This window comes from Erpetoichthys calabaricus, chromosome 2 (genome assembly GCF_900747795.2).
Source record: "Erpetoichthys calabaricus chromosome 2, fErpCal1.3, whole genome shotgun sequence".
Classification (NCBI taxonomy): Eukaryota; Metazoa; Chordata; class Cladistia; order Polypteriformes; family Polypteridae; genus Erpetoichthys; species Erpetoichthys calabaricus.
In genome coordinates this window covers 177,871,420-177,892,078 of record NC_041395.2, presented here as the reverse complement: position 1 = coordinate 177,892,078, position 20,659 = coordinate 177,871,420, and the positions used below count along the sequence as shown (strand labels likewise).

Genomic DNA, 20,659 nt, shown 5'->3' with positions numbered 1-20,659 from the left:
GAATTTTTGCAAATTTATTAAAAATAAAAAACTGAAATATCACACTGACACAAGCATTCAGACACTTTATTCAGTATTTTATCAAAGCCCCTTTGACAGTGATTCCAGCCTGGAGGCTCTTTAGGTGACAAGCTTTGCACATCAGGATTTTGGGATTTTCTTTTTCATTCTTCTCTGCAGATCCTTTCAATCTCTGTTAGCTTGGATGGACACCATCAGTGGACAGCTATTTTAATGTCTCCCCCAAAATGTGAATTTTGGTGCATGGCTAGGCTCTGACTGAGTGCCTCTAGGACATTTCAGCACTCTTCTGTTGTCTTTGCATTGTTCTTAGGGTTATTGTCCTGTTGGAAGGTTAACCTTCGGCCCAACCTGAGGTCCAAAGCACTGTGGAAAATGTTTTCAATAAGGATATCTTTGTACTTTGCTCTGTTTAGCCTTCCATCAACCCTGTCTAGTCTCCAAGTGGTATTTGTCCTTCTGAAAGTTTCTTTCATCTCTACACAAGTTCTGTGAAACCTAGCCAGAGTGACCATTGGGTTCTGGGTTACCTCTCTTACTAAAGACCTTCTCCCCCAATTGCTCAGTGTGGCCACCTATAGGAATAGTAGGAATAGTCAGGGTTGTTCCAAACTTCTTTCATTTAAAAAGTATGGAGGCCACTGTGTTCTTAAGAAGCTTCAATGCTGCAGGATGTTTTATAGCTTTCCCCACATCTGTGAACATGACACAATCCTGTGTCTATACTATATTGGCATTTCTTTGACCTCACAGCTTGGTTTTTGCTGTGCTGCACATTTTCAGCTGTGGGACTTTATACAGACAGGTGTGTGTCTTTCTTATTCATGTGCAGTCACTTGAGTTGACCAGAGGTGGACTCCAAATGATGTGATATTTCAGTCTTTTATTTTTAAGAAATTTACAAAAATTTCTAAAATTATGTTTTGTTTCTTCATCATTCTGGGGTAATGAGTGTTGTTTGATGAGGAAAATATGAATTTAAATGCTTTTAGCTTAACTGAAGGAGTCTGAATACTCTTTGAAGGCACTGTGCGTATATATATATATATATATATATATATATATATATATATATATAATAATGTTATACAGTATACCCACAAACACTAATATTCTTGAGCATTAGGAATAAACATTTTGAAGTTTCAGTATTGTCATGATTGGCTGTCCTATATTCTCTATGACTCTTCTATGTAAATCAGACTATTGTAAATAATGAATGTGTCTAAATGATATTTTCTTTCTGGTTTTGCAAGTTATTCATTTATCAGCTGGGGATTGTTTAACAGCATGTCAGTACTTTTATTATATTGACAGATATTTTTATTTTAACATTTTTACCTTTTGGTACTAGTATTATGTTCAGCAGAGCAATGACCATGCATGAACTTCATGTACTTTTCAGCCACATATTACATTGACAAATATGTGAACAGAAGAAAGCTTGAGCATGATATAACTTATTGATCCAGTGGCTAATAATTTTGCTCAAAAAGAACATTTAATATTTAGAAGTGAAATTATTTAAAAGTATGTAAACTGCATGCTGTTTACAGGTTATTATCTCTTTGCAGTCCAAATAGGTTGCCTTATAGCGCAAAGGAGTAGCTCGGTGCATGTTTTGAAATACTACATATTATGTGTACTCATTTATGTACTGCATGCATAATTACTGGAGCTATCAATATCCAGTATAGAGCAGTTAATTTAAAATGGGCAGTAAAAAGATACGTCTATACAGCTTTAAGTGCAGTAATTTAATACCAACTCAAATCAATAATTCAGTCTTGGGATATAATGTATCCCTGACACAAAACAAAAAATAACATGGCCAGAGGATTTTCTTTAGACTGTCAAGGCAAATCAACAAATATATTTTATGAATTTGCTCATATTGTAACTCATCTGACCTTCCTTTTCTAATGCTAACACAACTTCTATATTGGTCTAATTAAAAGAAAGCAGTCTGTTAAGCAATAGGTTTTTACTGATCGCAGTTTTGGATTTCATGAAGGTGTCATATGTATCTAAATGTTAACAGGCAGAATGATGTTATTCCTAAACTAGCAGAGACTTAATGCACATACAGACCTATAGAATCAAAAAAGGAAGTACAGGTAAAATTCCGTTATAACGAACTCCCAGGGACCTAAAAAGTACAGTATTTCGTTGTAATGAGATTCTGTATTTGTTACTGTAGTGCTTTCTTTAACTTGTATCCAGGCGTTTGCAATCATTTCAATAGCTTCTTTCACATTACTTTTTATCTCCTCCTGCCTACAAGTTATGCTGACGAGAATTGCAGGTCCCAAGAGAGTTTACAAACCTCACATTTTCTTGAATTAGTGCCGCATTAATAGGAATGTTTCTTGAATGAGCATCACTGAACCACATAAAAACAATTTTTTGACGTTTTCAAATGCAGCAGTTCACATACATTTGCAACCCGAGATTTTTCTACTTTTGTTGCTCTGTCTTTCAAGAAAGTTGACAGTGTTGATGGCGAAATTCCGAATTCACTTCAACATCTTTTTTCTTTTTGCAGCAATCGAGAGCTGCAAACAATTAAAGTTGTTTTTTTTTTCTAATATGAACTGTCATCGTTTTTCCGTGTCTGCCGTTTCTATAGGTGGGTGACAGTGAGTTAAATTCTAATGGATATTTTTCAAATGTTGACGAGCAATAAGTAAAAGGTATCACTGAAAACTGCAGGAAACAAAAAAGGCAAAAAAAAAAAAAACCAGTACGAGGAAAGTTCGAAGAAAGAAAAAAAATTACAGTGATTCTGTTTCGTTGTGCACAACTGAGCTGCGGCCACAAAACTAACTGCTCTGTGGATGATTCATTCAGGCATTTCAAGGTCTTTTGTGCACTTTGTTATAATGAAATTATCTGCTGAATGTACTTCGTCGTAATGAGATTTCTATAGACTCGTGTTATATGGGGAAGCTGTTGGGACCATAAAAATACTAATGAAAATTTCGTTGTAAAGATATTCGTTATAATGGAATTTTACCTGTATATGCCATTTGAATTGTTTAATAACAATGACCGTGAAGTATACTCACAAATTAAGCATTTTATTAGCAGTAAAGTTGAGAGGTGTTCTCTTTCAAGAGTTGTCAAATCGGGCCCTGAAGGTGTGGACCCATGTGTTAGTTACCCATACTTACTCAGTGAAGGGGTAAATTGGTGTAAATTACAGGATTTCAAGTCCTGACCTCTTCTCCTTAAGCTTCATATTTAGCTTTAATGCCCACGAAGCACATAAATAAAAATGAAGACACTGCCACGTGTGAGGTTTGATAGTCAGATCAGTTAACAAAAGTCAAAAATTTTAGCTGGACTCCATTTCCTAAGATGGTGCAACCTGGCATGACGTTTGTGCAGTTTGATACCCTGGGTAACCTAGTTACCTTATCTATGGAATACTCTGTTGCAGACCTTGCTGTCACCCACTGTACATTGCATTGTCTGGTCTTAGCAATTCTGCATTCTTAAATGTCCAGCATAGTCCTACTAAGGACTTTCAGATGGCTTTTCTTTCAGGTTTTCCTTTTCTTGTCTTCTTGGAGACTGTGGTGCTCTACACAATGTTTGAATTTTCTCTAATGACAAAAACATTACCATTGTGACAGATACCTGTGAAATTTTAGCATAATTATGGTTTGTATTTTCCATTTTTGTTTTTCTTTCTAGGTCATGTGTTAAATTTATTTTTTAATATTTTTAAGGACTTCTCAACGGATGATACCAAGCTGGAATACAATGTGGATGCAGAAAATGGAATTGCCATGGAAGGATACCTTTTTAAAAGAGCCAGCAATGCATTCAAAACATGGAACAGGTGAGAAGCACTGTGTATCTCTGTTTCCATTGGTCAGTCATCAGTGTTACACATTGTTAATGTACATTATAGTGCAAAAACAGATACCAGTAATGTACTGAATCACTTATTCTCAAAAATGGAGCCCTTTTACACAATGATCAGTATTATAAAGGAGTTTTTATTTAGTGCTCCATTTAAGTTGTATTCTTTAGCAGCTTACTTGTTGTGATTTAAGCTTTTCAAAACTTAGAGACAGATGCTATGGTGAGTTTATTTCTGTTTTTGATGCACACCACTTGTTACCAGTATGAACCTCCACTACAGAAGTATACAGTAGTTGTGATCCTCAAATATTTTCAATGTAGATTCTTGAAAAAAATGTACATTTTTTTTTAGTATTATTAAAGATTTGGGGTTTTGGAGCACATGTTCATGATTACAAGAAATAAATGGAAAAATCACTAAGACAGGATCACTTCACTTTGGAAAAATGAAGAAGTTAAATACTTGGTTTTGGAGATTGGAAAGGGTGTACAAGACGTTTCCATTGTGCCTTCATCGTACTGCATGACTTTATTTATTTATTTATTTATTTTTTAACCAGCAGTGACTTGTGACTGACAGTCATGTAATGTGACATACTCATGAGCTCATTGCTCTGTGAAGTGTAATCTAGTAAGTGCTCAGCCAGAAGCACAGTGCATATAATGCAGCTGCATGGAAAGGAGAAAATGGCTGTTTTGAACTGTGCAAACAGAAGATCGGCTTGTCAGTGCGATTTCTTTTCTTTCCTGTATCCCTACTGAATATGATAAGGAGAAAACGAGGCTTTGATTGCAGCTGAGTTAACCTTACATAGCAAATGTTCATGCAGCCACTGGTGCTGTTAGGCAGCATGTTAATTAGCAAGTTCACCATACTTTTGCAGTAATTTCGAATATTCAAACTGTGCTGTAAAGTCATGAGAGTGCAGTGTCATCTGCCATTCTCTGTGATTTCATTATGTGTCATCTTATGTACCTGAGGCACAGAGATCCAAAAACTGTAGTTGTTAAGGTGTGACATGTTCTTCAACTCAGAGTTGTATAGGCTGGTGCCAGCTTTAAGTAATTTATATTAGAAAATCTTGAGTGTGTTTTTTGGAAGTAAACATAGAACCAAAAAAAATCTTTGTTTACAAGTTGCTTGGTGGTACAGTAGTTAGCACAGCGTTTTCATAGCTCCTGTCACTTGTTCTTGTGTGGAGTTCCTTTTGTGAGTTTTTCTCTGGGTATCTCATCCTGCATCTGAAAAATGTAAAAATTATAATAAGAGGTGAGTTTAAATGGCTTAATTTTGAGTGAGTATGAATATGAGGATGTTTTTATTCCTTGTATTCTTGGGGTGAACATGGCAAGATCTAATTAAAGATGAATTGAAGCCCAGTCCTTAGGCTGTGTGATTTGTGGTGGGGACAAACCTTTATTTCTTCAGTGCTTTTGTTTTGCATGCCAGTTTTCTCACAAAAGTGGCAGGGAAAATGAAGAGCTGTTGTGTGCCAAGATAGGGAGAAGCTAAAGAGAGGATAACTATGTGTTTCACTAGTCAGTTCTTCTTTTTCTGTCGGCTGCTCCTGTTAGGGGTTGCCACAGCGGATCATCTTCTTCTATATCTTTCTGTCCTCTACATCTTGCTCTGTTACACCCATCACCTGCATGTCCTCTCTCACCACATCCATAAACCTTCTCTTAGGCCTTCCTCTTTTCCTCTTCCCTGGCAGCTCTATCCTTAGCATCCTTCTCCCAATATACCCAGCATCTCTCCTCTGCACATGTCCAAACCAACGCAATCTTGCCTCTCTGACTTTGTCTCCCAACCATCCAACCTGAGCTGACCCTCTAATGTACTCATTTCTAATCCAATTCATCCTCGTCACACCCAGTGCAAACGTTAGCATCTTTAACTCTGCCTCCTCCAGCTCTGTCTTTTGCTTTTTGGTCAGTGCCACCATCTCCAACCCATATAACATAGCTGGTCTCACTACCGTCCTGTAGACCTTCCCTTTCACTCTTGCTGATACTCGTCTGTCACAAACTCCTGACACTCTTCTCCACCCATTCCACCCTGCCTGCACTCTTTTTCACCTCTCTTCCACAATCCCCATTACTCTGTACTGTTGATCTCAAGCATTTAAACTCATCCACCTTTGCCAACTCTACTCCTTGCTGTGACGATGCGGGTTTGCTGCATGCTCCCGTCTGCTGTCCGGGAGCCCAAAACCCAACACCGTCGGTAATGCTACCGATGAGCTAAGCAGTGAGGCAACAACATAGCAAGGGGATGGTGCAAAAGTGTCAAGTGCTTTTATTTAAAAACAACAACAAAAACAGTGTTCAAATTAAATAAATGCAGTGCTTCCAAAAAGACTTCATTAAATAAATAATCCATTAAACAAAACATGGAGGTAAAAATTAATAAACAGAAAAAACACAATCCTTTAAACATCGAGGTTAAAACACAATGCTGGAAGCAGTACTTTAAAAACAATTCAGAGCCCGGTGCTTCTTTTACCCTGGCGTCTCTCCTGCTTCTCCTGTTTGGGCCCCGCAACAGGAGAGTCGCCCTCTCAGCAGCTGACCTTTTCTCCGCTCAACTGGTCTGGAGGCCTCCCGATCCCTGGTTTTGGTCGCGTACTCATCCCAGACCGAGACTTGGTTTCCTTGACGACCAGGATGCTCACATCAAGGACTTCACCCACCAAGACTCTCACTGCCTTCACGGCCTTACGTGGCCTGTCGTCCTTCAACTGGTCACTCCAGCTTCTTGCTCGCTCAGCTGGAGCGACCGCTTCCTTCCGCCACCGAGTGTTGGCCAAACACCCTTCTTGGGGCTCACCTTCCAGCTGCCTACCTGCGAGCCTGCACTTGCTCTCTCTCTCTCGCTTGCTCGCTCCTACCAGCTCTCTTGCCACACTGCTTCCTGCTCTCCAACCTCCGATTATTTCTCTCCTTTCTTTTTTTCTTCCCAAGCTGGCTCAAGCTTCTACATATGAAGGGGAATGTGATAGTCAAGGCAATCAGTAGCTCCTGGGAACAATTACGGATGTGGACCGTTTCTCACCTGTGCACTTAGGTGAGAAACGCCCACACCACGAACTCCTCAGGAACTGCGTTGGCCACACACCACCACGCCCCCTAGCTAAGCCGCGACTGCAGCGATTATTTATTAAAATTGGCCTTTAATGGGAGCTGTGGAACCGCAACACCACAATTGCATCCTCACCATTCCACTGACCTCCCTCTCATTTACACACATGTATTCTGTCCTGTTCCTACTGACCTTCATTCCTCTCCTCTTTTGAGCATATCTCCACCTCTCCAGGGTCTCTTCGACCTGCTCCCTACTATCGCTACAGATCACAATGTCATCAGCAAACATTATAGTCCACGGGGACTCCTGTCTAATCTCGTCTGTCAACCTGTCCATCACCATTGCAAATAAGAAAGGGCTCAAAGCCGATCCCTGATGTAATCCCACCTCCAACTTGAATATATCCGCCACTCAGACCTCACCACTGTCGCACTTCCCTCATACATATCCTGTACAACTCTTACGTACTTCTCTGTTACTCCCGACTTCCTCATACAATACCACAACTCCTCTTGAGGCACCCTGTCATATGGTTTCTCCAGGTCCACAAAGACGCAATGCAACTCCTTCTGGCCTTCTCTAAAGTTCTCCACCAACATCCTCAGAGCAAACATTGCATCTCTGGTGCTCTTTCTTGGCATGAAACCATACTGCTGCTCACTAATCATCACCTCACTTCTTAACCTAGCTTCCACTACTCTTTCTCATAACTTCATGCTGTGGCTCATCAATTTTATTTCCCTGTAGTTACTGCAGTCCTGCACATCCCCCTTATTCTTAAATATCAGTACCAGTACACTTCTTCTCCACTCCTCAGGCATCCTCTCACCTTCCATGATTCCATTAAACAATCTGGTTAAAAACTCCACTGCCATCTCTCCTAAACACCTCCATGCTTCCATAGGTATGTCATCTGGACCAATGGCCTTTCCATTTTTCATCCTCTTCATAGCTGTCCTTACTTCCTCCTTGCTAATCCGTTGCACTTCCTGATTCACTATCTCCACATCATCCAACCTCTTTCTTGTTCTCTTCATTCATCAGCCTCTCAAAGTACTCTTTCCATCTGCTCTAGACACTCTCCTTGCTTGTGAGTACGTTTCCATCTTTATCCTTTATCACCCTAACCTGCTGCACATCTTTCCCAGCTCAGTCCATCTGTCTAGCCAATCGGTACAGGTCCTTTTCTCCCTCCTTAGTGTCCATCCTCTCATACAACTTATATGAATTTTCTTTAGCCTTCGCCACCTCTCTCTTCACTTTGTGCCTTATCTCCTTGTATTCTTATCTACTTTCTGCATCTCTCTGACTATCCCACTTCTTCTTTGCCATCCTCTTCCTCTGTATACTCTCCTGTATTTCCTCATTCCACCACCAGGTTTCCTTTTCCTCCTTCCTTTTTCCAGATGTCACGCCAAGCATCCTTCTTGCTGTCACCCTTACTACATCTGCTGTAGTTTCCCAAATGTCTGGTAACTCTTCACTGCCACCCAGTGCCTGTCTCACCTCCTCCCTAAACTCAGCCTTGCAGTCTTCCTTTTTCAACTTCCATCATTTGATCCTTGGCTCTACCCTCACTCTCTTCCTCTTCTTGATCTCCAACATCATCCTACAGACCACCATACTATGCTGCTTAACTACACTTTCCCCTGCCACCACTTTGCAGTCTTCAATCTCCTTCAGATCAACTCTTCTGCATAGGATGTAATCTACCTGTGTGCATCTTCCTCAACTCCTGTACGTAACCCTGTGTTCCTCCCTCTTCTTAAAATACATATTCACTACAGCCATGTCCATCCTTTTGGTAAAATCCACTATCCTCTGGCCTTCTTCATTCCTCTCCTTGACACCATACCTACCCATCACCTCCTCGTCTCCACTGTTCTGTGATGATGCGGGTTCAGCTCCGTGCTCCCATCAGCTGTTAGGGAGCCCTTGAACCCAACACAGTCGGTAATGTCACCGATGAGCTAGACAACTGAGGCAATTACATTTGAGCAAGGGGATGGCTCAGAAGTGCAAAGTGCTTTTATTAAAAGACAACGAAAACAGTGCAACAATGTTCAAAGTAAATGCAGTGCTTTTCAAAAGTCTTTATTAAATAAATAATCCATAAAATGAAACGTGGAGGTTAAAATCAATAGACAAACTCTTCTAAAAACCACGAGGTAAAATGTCACAGGAAGCAATATGTTAAAACCAAAAGCCCGGTGTCTTCTGTTACCATGGCGGCTGCCCTGCTACACCCATCTGGGCTGCTCTACAGGAGAGTCGCCTACCTGCAGGAACAGCTGCCCTTCAATCAGGTCTGGTAGCCCTCCGATCCTTGGCTTCGTCTGGCTCCCAACTGGACCGAGACTTTGGTCCATTCCCCAGCGGCCAAGGTGCTCACACTGAGGCTAAACCAGTCCAAAGCCTCCTCAACTCCCGCTCCTATCAATGGCCAAGTCGATTCTTCCACTGGTCACTCCAGCTACTTAGTCGCTCAGCTGGAGCGACCACTTCCTTCAGCCCCACTGAGTGTTGGCCAAACACTCCCCTTGTGGGCTCTCTTCCCAGCTGTCTGCTTTCTCCCATGCGAACCTGCTCTTGCTCGCCCGTTCGCTCACATTGGCGTTCTCTTTCCTTTCTTTTCTTTTCCTTTTTTTTTCTTTCACCTCGTTCTCTTTTACTTCCTTTTCTTTTTCCTTTTCCTAACCATCTCAGGCTTCTCTATATATTCAGAGAGGACATGGCAGCTGCAGCACATTAGCCCCAGGAACAATCACGGATGTGGGCAGTCCCTCACCTGTGCACTTAGGTGAGAAACGCCCACACCACAGATCGCCCTGAGATGCTACAGCCACCACGCCCCCTTGCTAAGCTGCGAGTGCGGTGATGATTCATTTAAAAACGAACTGGCCTTTGCTGGGAGAGCTGTGGACCCATAACACCACATTCCACCCTCCATAAGACTCCAGTTGCATGGGAAGGCTCCACGCCACTACCAACCCAATGCAACTGAAAACCAGGTCCACAGCTCGGCCACTCTACACTGCACTAAAACCAATAAAAGCACTAAAACAATCCCACCATAAAATCAACCCAAGCCCCCCTTCATAAAAACAGGACATTAAAAGAATAAGAACCCTTTAAAAGACAAATAAAAACCAGCAATAAATAAATGTCCATAAAAAGCTCTGTCCTTTAAAAATGTCCTCCTCCGGCTCGGGTACGTGGGTCCTTTACAAAGTCTGGCACCAATCCCACTTGCTGCTCTGTCACCTCTTCTGGCCCCACTGTCTACCTCATCGGTGACATCACTGACCGTGCTGGGTTCAAGGACTCCCTAACAGCTGATGGGAGCATGGAGCTGAACCCACATCGTCACATGTTCCCTTCACCAACATGCCCATTGAAATCTGCTTCAATCACCACTTTCTGTCCCTTGGGTACACTGTTCATCACTTCATCCAACTCACTCCAAAAATCATCTTTCTCACCCATTGCACACCCAACTTGCTGGGCATATCACTAACAACATTCATCATCACACCTCCAGTTTCCAGCTTCATAATCATTACTCTGCCTGACACTCTTTTCACCTCCAAAACACTCTTGACATACTGTTCCTTCAGAATAACTCCAACCCAATATCTCCTCCTATCCACACCATAACAGAACAATTTGAATCCAGCTCCGATCCACCTGGCCTTACTCCCCTTCCATTTAGTCCCTTTCATGTACAATACGTCAACCTTCCTTCTCTCCATCATATCTGCTAACTCTCTCTCCTTACCAGTCATACTGCCAACAATCAATGTTCCTACCCTCCGTTCCACTCTCTTTACTTTCCTCCTCTCCTCCTGCCTCCGGACATGTCTCCCCCCTCTTCTTCTCCTTCAGTACCTCCTTAGTAGTCCCGTTTACCTCTGGGAGATTATCCACTTGCTCACTTGTGAACACCTCAGAAAAATGTAAGTTTAGGGCTTCCGCTGTTTCATTGTCCGTATCTTTTAATTCCCCTTTACTATTTCTGATGCACTTGACCTCCTCCTTGACTGTTCTTTTACTACTAAAATACTGAAAGGATCTCTTAGGGTCTTCTTTCGCCTTATCTGCTATATTCCTCTCCAACTCTCTTTAAGCCTCCCTGATATCCTTCTTAATGGTTGCTCTCATGTTCTCATACGCTCTACGATTCACTTTGCAGTCATTAGTCTTATATGCCTTATAAAGCAGTTTTTTTCTTTTGCAACTTCTTTATTAATCTAATATGGAGTTTTTTAAAATTTCCTATTAATTTCACGTTTAGCTATGTGCCTGTGCTGCATTGCAAGTAAAACATTTTTAAACCTGTTCCACTGCTCCTCGACTGTTCCCACACTTAAAAGCTTATCCCAGTCTATCCTACTTAGACTTTGTCACATCTGGTCAAAATTTGCCCTACCAAAGTTCAACTTAACAGTTTTAGTCTTTGCATCTGCACTCTTACAAAATACTGAGAATTGTATTATATTATGGTCACTTGATCCTAGTGGTTCAATCACCTCTACACCCTCAATTCTGTCCTGATTATTACAAAATACTAAATCCAGACAGGCTTCACCCCTTGTTGGTGCTTTAACATGCTGTGTTAAAAAACAGTCACTGATTACTTCTAAAAACTCTTGCTCTTGTGCTTCTTCATGTGCAAGGTTATCCCAGTTAATATTTGGACAATTAAAGTCCCCCATGACTATAATATCTCCCTGTAAATTTGCCTTTTTGATATCACTAAAAAGATGTGTGTCTAAAACACACTCCTAAAATAAGACCTATTTCCGTAAAGCCACATGTCCTCACTAAAATGGGGATCATCATCCAACTGAAGAGGAATTACATTTAAATTCTGTTTGGCATAAACAGCAACCCCACCTTCTTTTCTGTTGTGTCTATGCTTCCTAAAAAATGTGTATCCCTCTATGTTACACTCATCCCATCTTTGTTGTTTAGCCAGGTTTCCATTATTGCTATAATATCATAATTATGCTCTGCTACAAACAGCTCCAACTCACTTACCTTATTTTTGATACTTATAGCATTAAGGCAAGGTATTTTTAATGTGTTACTCCTTCTACATTTAAATGTTTGCTTAGAATTTACATTACTGCACATTTTTATTTCTGTACCGTTATTTGTTCCTCCATGTATAGATCTAAACCTGTCCTGTCCTAAACTCCCTGCCCCCCAATTCCCTAGTTTAAACAATCCTCGACTAGCCTACTCATGTGCCTCTCGAATACTTTGCTGCCCCTCCGGTTCAGCTGTAACCCGTCACGGTGGAACAGGTCCCATCTTTTCCAAAATGTAGTCTGAATGCCCCATAAACCTATACCCTTTTACCCTGCACCAAGATTTGAGCCACGCGTTAAGCCTTCTAATCTCCTCAATCTTACCTGGACTGGCACGTGGCACAGGCAGAACTTCAGATAAGACAATGTTGTCAGTTCTGCTCCTCAGCTTGGCGCCTAACTCTTTGAATTTGGATCACAGAACTGACAGACTACCCTTATGTATGTCATTTGTTTCAACATGGACATGGACAACTGGATCCACCCCCGCTCTGGCCAATAGCCTATCCACCCTTCAGCGAGGTCTCCCACCTGTGCACATGGAAGGCAACACACCGTGCGAGACTCTTGCTCTCTGGAGCACACCTAAAACTTTACTACCTTATCTGCTCCTACAGCCCCTTGTGCCTGATCAGTGTCTTAACGATGGCTGCTTACCTGCGCGTCGCTGAGCCTTCCCCTTTACTGCTTTGAAGTCAGCCATGGCTTCTTTTTTTTTTTTTTCCCTTTAAACTAAGGAATCACTGTTACAACAAAGCGGTTATTTGCTTATAAATGCCGATATCAGTTACTGCTTCTTTCTACCCTGCCACCTCGATGCTAATTCAAATACAGATAACAAGAACAAGAACAGTACAAGTAACTTTTCTAAGCGCACTACCAAACACCCAGCTACTTTTGCTCTTGTGCGGGCGAAAAAAAAAAAGCAAAAAAGAACCTTCTAAAGGGAACAAAGCTTTAAAAATTCCCACATGGTTCCTTAGCAGCGACCAAACCCCAAGTTTTTAAGAGCAAAATGTACTGTATTTTTTTATTTAAATCTCACACCACAGAACACATCAGAAACTCTCAACAGCCTCTAGTGTTTGCAAAGCACATGTCCGCACAAAGCACACGTATGTGTGTGTGTATATACAGTGTGTGTGTGTGTGTGTGTATGTATGTATATATATATATATATATATATATATATATATATATAATATTTTAATTGCCATATTTCCAAGGCTTCAAGGAAACTAGGGTGGCATCATCTAATTATTTTCCTTTATGCACATGGTTTATTTAAACAAGTTTTAAACAGAAAAACATGCCATATAATTTTAGGAAAGAAAAGCATAGCGGACTTTACAAGGCTGACATAACGATTAGCTATACTTATGCAATTTAAGAAATATATATTATGTAATAAGGGGTACATGTGAATATTATATAAATTCTTTATATATCTATGTAATGTGGTAACCTGGGACGCACCTGCCACCCCGACCCAACACAAACAGGCAGAGACACCAGTTTTGTCCAACAAAGGCCCCTTTATTTAGGGAAAGGAATCCATAGCAGAACTTTATCCACCTCCTCCTGATTCAGGCTCTCTTCTGTGAGGTCGCTGGCTTCTTTTAAGCCGCACTCCAGGTGGCTGGTTAGGAAGGTCTGGAATTACTCCCATGTGTGACGGAAGTCCAAAGTAGGGCTCTGCAGCTCTCCCTGGCGGCATCACTGGAACCCAGCAGGGCTAGGCCGACCAGTACCAAGTCCCATATAGCCCTGTGGGACTCAGATGGGCCGTTACACCCCAGGGGGACTGCCAAATAGCAGTTTGGGGGACACAGTGCTCTTCATAAGTAATCTCACCCATGTCCTTCCATTACGGAGGCATCCCAGTTAGATGATGGCACTGGCCACCATCCTTCACAATTTATATACTATGTAAGATTTGAATCGACTTTACTGTCAATTTTCATTATGCTTAGATATTTAAAGATTGACAGTTTGACCTTTATTATATCAATAAAAATTGCTTCTTCATCCACCCCAGACAGTGGAAATTCTGACATGTTCATTCTGATAAGCATATTTTGATTTATAGATCTGGGTATAAGACATATATCATTTCCATACTACTAATTGTAGCATTGCTTTTACTGTGGCCCATTTATGTGTTTATGTATGTGTATTCTGCATAATCTGATACATATATATATATACAGTAATCCCTCCTCCATCGCGGGGGTTGCGTTCCAGAGCCACCCGCGAAATAGGAAAATCCGCGAAGTAGAAACCATATGTTTATATGGTTATTTTTATATTGTCATGCTTGGGTCACAGATTTGCGCAGAAACACAGGAGGTTGTAGAGAGACAGGAACGTTATTCAAACACTGCAAACAAACATTTGTCTCTTTTTCAAAAGTTTAAACTGTGCTCCATGACAAGACAGAGATGACAGTTCTGTCTCACAATTAAAAGAATGCAAACATATCTTCCTTTTCAAAGGAGTGCAAAGCAAGCAGTCAAAAAAAAAATCAATACGGCTTTTTGGCTTTTAAGTATGCGAAGCACCGCCGGTACAAAGCTGTTGAAGGCGGCAGCTCACACCCCCTCTGTCAGGAGCAGAGAGAGAGAGAGAGAGAGATAAAAAATCAATACGTGCCCTTTGAGCTTTTAAGTATGCGAAGCTCCGTGCAGCCTGTCCTTCAGGAAGCAGCTGCACACAGCCCCCCTGCTCACACCCCCCTACGTCAGCGCAAGAGAGAGAGAGAGAGAGAGAGAAAGTAAGTTGGGTAGCTTCTCAGCCATCTGCCAATAGCGTCCCTTGTATGAAATCAACTGGGCAAACCAACTGAGGAAGCATGTACCAGAAATTAAAAGACCCATTGTCCGCAGAAACCCGCGAAGCAGCGAAAAATCAGCGATATATATTTAAATATGCTTACATATAAAATCCGCGATGGAGTGAAGCCGCGAAAGGCGAAGCGCGATATAGCGAGGGATCACTGTATATTTTCTCACAGTTTGTAATGGCTGTGAACTTTTGTTACTTGTACAGTGATTGAGGGAGCCCCTACTTGTAAATGATTTATCTATTTTTTACTTCTAGGCGCTGGTTCTCCATTCAGAACAACCAGTTAGTATACCAAAAGAAATTCAAGGTAGGTCATTTTTTATTTTCTATGACATTTCCATTCACTGTGCAAAGCTGTTTATGGCAGCTGCCACAATGTTAAACAAAAACACTGGCATGTATGTCATGTATGTATTTTTGAGACTGACCATGTTCTAAACCATTGCTGTTTGTAAAATACTTAGTTTGATGTTCCTCAGAAATTAAAATATACAGCTAAACTGCTAATGTGCCAGAATGAAACAGGAACTAGACCTATAATAAAAGATGAGTTTCATTATTATTGTTAACATTGTACAATGTCTGTGTTTCACAACAGTACTGCAGTGCAGGTTATATGGGTGCGCTTTTTCTAGCTGGTAGCTCCATTTAGGATAGCAGGTTCCCTGGTGTTCATATAATATGGATCAATGACTACGTTTCTCATTTTTCCATCTTTACAGGATAATCCAACAGTGGTAGTGGAAGATCTGCGTCTCTGCACAGTGAAACATTGTGAAGATATTGAACGCCGCTTCTGCTTTGAAGTTGTATCTCCAACAAAGTAGGTTGCATTCTACCTCATGTACACCATCTTTGAGTTGCCTAGAAATGACATTGCAAAGCAACTTGGGGAATTTTGTTTTATTGTGTTTTTAGTTGATGCCCCACTGAATTCAGCTATTGTTTGTTTCGTGCACTGTTCTTGTATATGTGTTCTATTTCTTGATGAACATTTTAAACTTAAGAAGGATTTAGCAAAAGGGTGGTAATTCTAATGTTACCAGTTATCAATTAGTAAATTATGAAATTTGAAGACAACAGTAAAATTAGAGGGTAAACAAAACATAGAAGAATCAGCAAAAAACGTTCTGAGGACCTGGACAATTGCTAAAATTGAATTAACACCTGAAAAATGCATCGTAATGTAGAAAAGTGCTACATGTAGGCAAAAAACAAGTATAAATTCAAAATGGGCAATGATAATCTGCAGGAAGTAACGTGTGAAAAGGATTTAGGGGTTTATATTGACACAAGATTACCATTTTCTAGGCAATGTTGTATTTTGCAGAAGCAATTAAAAAGGCAAGTAACATATTAGGTTGTATTGTATGAGCTGTTACATATGTATCAAGGGATGTTCTGCTCAGAAAGTGTAATGAGCTAGAGAGACTGTTGTATCTGGTGTACTGTGTGCATTTTTGGCCACCACACCAGAAAGACATGGTATCAGTAGAATGTACATTGTGAAAAACTACTAGGTGCATCCTGACACTAAATGACACATTCCACTGTGACAGGTCAAGAGAATTAGGCCTTTTAATTTTGAAAAGAAAATATTATGTGGGAGCCTAACTCGGGTCTTCACAATTTGAAAGGTACTGATAAAATTTGATCTAAGAGAATTCTTTCAGTTAAATATTGATGGTAAATTAATGATGGAAAACGAGAAGCCCTTCTGTACACAAAGGGACATGGGAATCTTGAAACAAACTGTGTGGTTAATGTGGAAATCTAGGTCTTTGTTTTGTTTTGTTCCCCCCCAGGAGCTGCATGATGCAGGCTGATACAGAAAAGCTGAGGCAGGCCTGGATAAAGGCTGTCCAGACTAGCATTGTGACTGCTTTTCGAGAGAAAGGAGAGGATTCTGAGGTATCTCTCCAAAATTCCAGGCATCACTTTATGCTGCTTTATAAGTTCATAATCTACACTTTCAGTACCTAGCTCAGTTTGATGAATATTACCAATTTTGCATTTTGTTTAAACAAAACAGTTTTCTATTTCTTAAAACTGAAATCTGTGGAAAATAAAATTTCTTGTATTTCAGAGCACTTATTTATCATGCATCTCCTATCACTTTACCCCTGACAGAAGACACCTACATTTGAACTCTTAAACATTAGCTAAAAATGTACTTGGTGAACAGAAAGCAGATACGGTCTTGGGTTTGGGGACAGCATAGTAAGAATAAAAGTTACAATGTATTTCAGGGGTTTTTTTTTTTTTTGTTTAAACGGTGCTGTATGTTTCTGAGGTATTTGAATCATACAATCTGTGCCATTGTGGCAATACTCACTTTATAAAAGGAGACGTATGAAAAAAAACGTTTAGATGATCTGAATTCAGCTGACAGGCTAAACCATACATATATATTTTGCTACACCTCAGCTGGCATAGTTCGGTCCAAGAAGCAGAATGAGATAGGCAAATGCAACTTGTTTTCACTTTCATCTCTTATTTTGGTGTTCAGAAGCTAGACAGGAAATCCTCCACATCTACAGGCAGCCTAGATTCTGGCAGCGATCCCAAGGAGAGAGTTGTTAAAGGAGAAAACATACTACAGCGCATTCAGAGCATTGCTGGGAATGGCATGTGTTGTGACTGTGGCATGGCTGATCCCCGCTGGGCTAGCATCAATCTGGGCATCACACTGTGCATTGAATGCTCTGGGATACACAGGTAAGACATTTGTTATATTGTCTAAGGTTTCAAATAGAAAATACCTTTACCATTTTCTAGCTGATTGTAGTAGAAACACTTCCTTATGTAGAGTGCACCACCACAAGTAAACATTTGGCATAACTTGTAGAGTAATTGGTAGTTCAGACCCCCTAATATATTAAAACAAAAAAAATTGGAAAATCTTTCTTTAGTTCATATCTTTGTTAGACCAAAGGAGGTCCAACAGACAGGCATTGTATGAAGGCTTGAGGAGACAGAATATGTCATATGGAAAATGAATCTCATTGGGATCTCAGTGTCATTTCTGCCAGTTGTCTCATAGAACAGGTACATTACCTTTCGTTTAAAACCATGAACTAAGTACCTGACTGTACAATCAGATTGATTTAACACCACTCAATTTGCATCTCATAAGTATGAATGTATATAACACATATATATTGTAACAGTAGGAGGCGCTAGTGCTCCCTTGAACCCTCAGGTACCACGCCAAACACCAGGTAAAAGTCCAAGACTTTTTATTTTTATAATAACAAAGTGCACAAAGCACCCTCCTCTCCACACTACTCATATAATCAATAATCACAATCCTCTTCTCCCAGACGCGTTGCCACCCTTCCTCCCAGCTCAGCTCAGTGTCTGGGCTTTCCCACAGTCCTTTTATATCCCCTGACCCGGAAGTGATTCCAACTCTGCCATCCATGATTCGCTATCACCTCCGGGTCAGATTAAAAGTCCTTTTCTTCATCCCGGAAGCACGTCGTTTCTTCTGGTCATGTGATCATGATGTACTTCTGGGTTATAGGGCACGTATAAGTCCTTGAGCCTTCCTGCAGCGTCCTCTGGTGGGCTCCACGGTGTCCAGCTGGGTTGGGAATAAAAACTCCATTGTCCATGATTCCCTGCTGGTCTTCGGGGCACTCCCATGCTACAGGGAGGGCTCCATCTAGCGGCCTGGGGGTACTGGCCGGGATGAACAGCCGGCCATCTCCCACAATATGTATCACACATTTTAGTAAACAACTGATATGATGCAGGGTTGCCTAACATAGAACTGTAAAAATAGACCTGCTTTTAGATAATTTTAGAATTATTACTTTCTTTTGCTCATTTCAGCTGATTATGAGGCACTGATGATTCTACATTTCTGTCTCTCTTATCTCTTTCTCTTCCAGGAGCTTAGGAGTGCATTTTTCAAAAGTGCGGTCTCTTACTTTAGACTCCTGGGAACCTGAATTACTAAGGGTAAAAAAAATATATATATATTTTATTAATCTGCCTGCAAAATGTTATGTATGCATTGAATCATAACCAGAATAAAGCATTCAGAGTAAGTGGGCATAGTTAAGGGATCATGGCAGATCAGTGCAGAGGATAAAATCAAGTGCATCAATATGCAGCATAGAACTGCATCAAAAGAAAGTACAGTAATACAGCTTTCTTGAACATGAGGAGAAGTCATTGTGAAGGTATTGGCGGAAATATGCCAATTCACTTTTGATATTACATATACTTATGCTCCTGAATGCAGGATGTCTCTTGTCTTAACATAGATGCAAGACAATTTTTCTTTATAGAACCTACACCCTTACTTTTTCATTCTGGAACGATAGCCTCTGAACCCACAACATTTTGACCCAGAACAGTACATCTCAGTTGTACCAAGATGCTTGCAAATAGCACACAACTGGAGAATGTTAGTAGATCTTATAACATGAAATAGGTGAGGAAAACAATACAGATCAGTGTTAAAAAAACATTCATAGAGGGTAATTAAGACATGAAAACAAGGATGCCTCCACTAAAGTATTTCCCAATGAGGAAAATAAGTGGCTGTCAATAAGCTGTGAGAAACTGAAGGAGCTGTTGGACCAGGATCAACAAAAGTGTCATGGACAGAAAAAAGACAGATAAAGAAACTGGTCAACTGAGACAGACAGGATATTGAGATAGGACAGGGTGTAGGAGGTTGCCACTTTGATTCAAAGTTTGTAGAAGCATGAAATTTTGGAGATGCAAGGGAATGATAGAAATTAAGACTTGGTGTTTTGTTTTGGTATAGTATTATATTGCTGTACTTTCCCCTTTTGTATTATTAATTTGTAGCCTTTGCAGAATGCCTCAAATCTCACAGACTTACCACTGTTTATAAGGTATTATTATTATAGCATACAGTGGTGTGAAAAACTATTTGCCCCCTTCCTGATTTCTTATTCTTTTGCATGTTTGTCACACAAAATGTTTCTGATCATCAAACACATTTAACCATTAGTCAAATATAACACAAGTAAACACAAAATGCAGTTTGTAAATGGTGGTTTTTATTATTTAGGGAGAAAAAAAAATCCAAACTTACATGGCCCTGTGTGAAAAAGTAATTGCCCCCTGAACCTAATAACTGGTTGGGCCACCCTTAGCAGCAATAACTGCAATCAAGCGTTTGCGATAACTTGCAATGAGTCTTTTACAGCGCTCTGGAGGAATTTTGGCCCACTCATCTTTGCAAAATTGTTGTAATTCAGCTTTATTTGAGGGTTTTCTAGCATGAACCGCCTTTTTAAGGTCATGCCATAGCATCTCAATTGGATTCAGGTCAGGACTTTGACTAGGCCACTCCAAAGTCTTCATTTTGTTTTTCTTCAGCCATTCAGAGGTGGATTTGCTGGTGTGTTTTGGGTCATTGTCCTGTTGCAGCACCCAAGATCGCTTCAGCTTGAGTTGACGAACAGATGGCCGGACATTCTCCTTCAGGATTTTTTGGTAGACAGTAGAATTCATGGTTCCATCTATCACAGCAAGCCTTCCAGGTCCTGAAGCAGCAAAACAACCCCAGACCATCACACTACCACCACCATATTTTACTGTTGGTATGATGTTCTTTTTCTGAAATGCTGTGTTCCTTTTACGCCAGATGTAACGGGACATTTGCCTTCAAAAAAGTTCAACTTTTGACTCATCAGTCCACAAGGTATTTTCCCAAAAGTCTTGGCAATCATTGAGATGTTTCTTAGCAAAATTGAGA

General features: G+C 40.5%; 1 protein-coding gene across 2 annotated transcripts in view; it reads left to right on the top strand.

Annotated features, from left to right (window-relative positions):
• Positions 1-20,659, top strand: part of LOC114646581 (arf-GAP with coiled-coil, ANK repeat and PH domain-containing protein 2-like) — a 201,266-nt gene that overhangs the window by 152,725 nt on the left and 27,882 nt on the right. For both annotated transcript variants that reach the window (XM_051923649.1, XM_028794841.2), the window contains exons 10-15: positions 3,756-3,868; positions 15,172-15,223; positions 15,639-15,739; positions 16,722-16,827; positions 17,426-17,634; positions 18,813-18,882. In XM_051923649.1, coding sequence (XP_051779609.1) covers positions 3,756-3,868; positions 15,172-15,223; positions 15,639-15,739; positions 16,722-16,827; positions 17,426-17,634; positions 18,813-18,882 — 651 coding nt within the window. The remainder of the gene's footprint in view (positions 1-3,755; positions 3,869-15,171; positions 15,224-15,638; positions 15,740-16,721; positions 16,828-17,425; positions 17,635-18,812; positions 18,883-20,659) is intronic.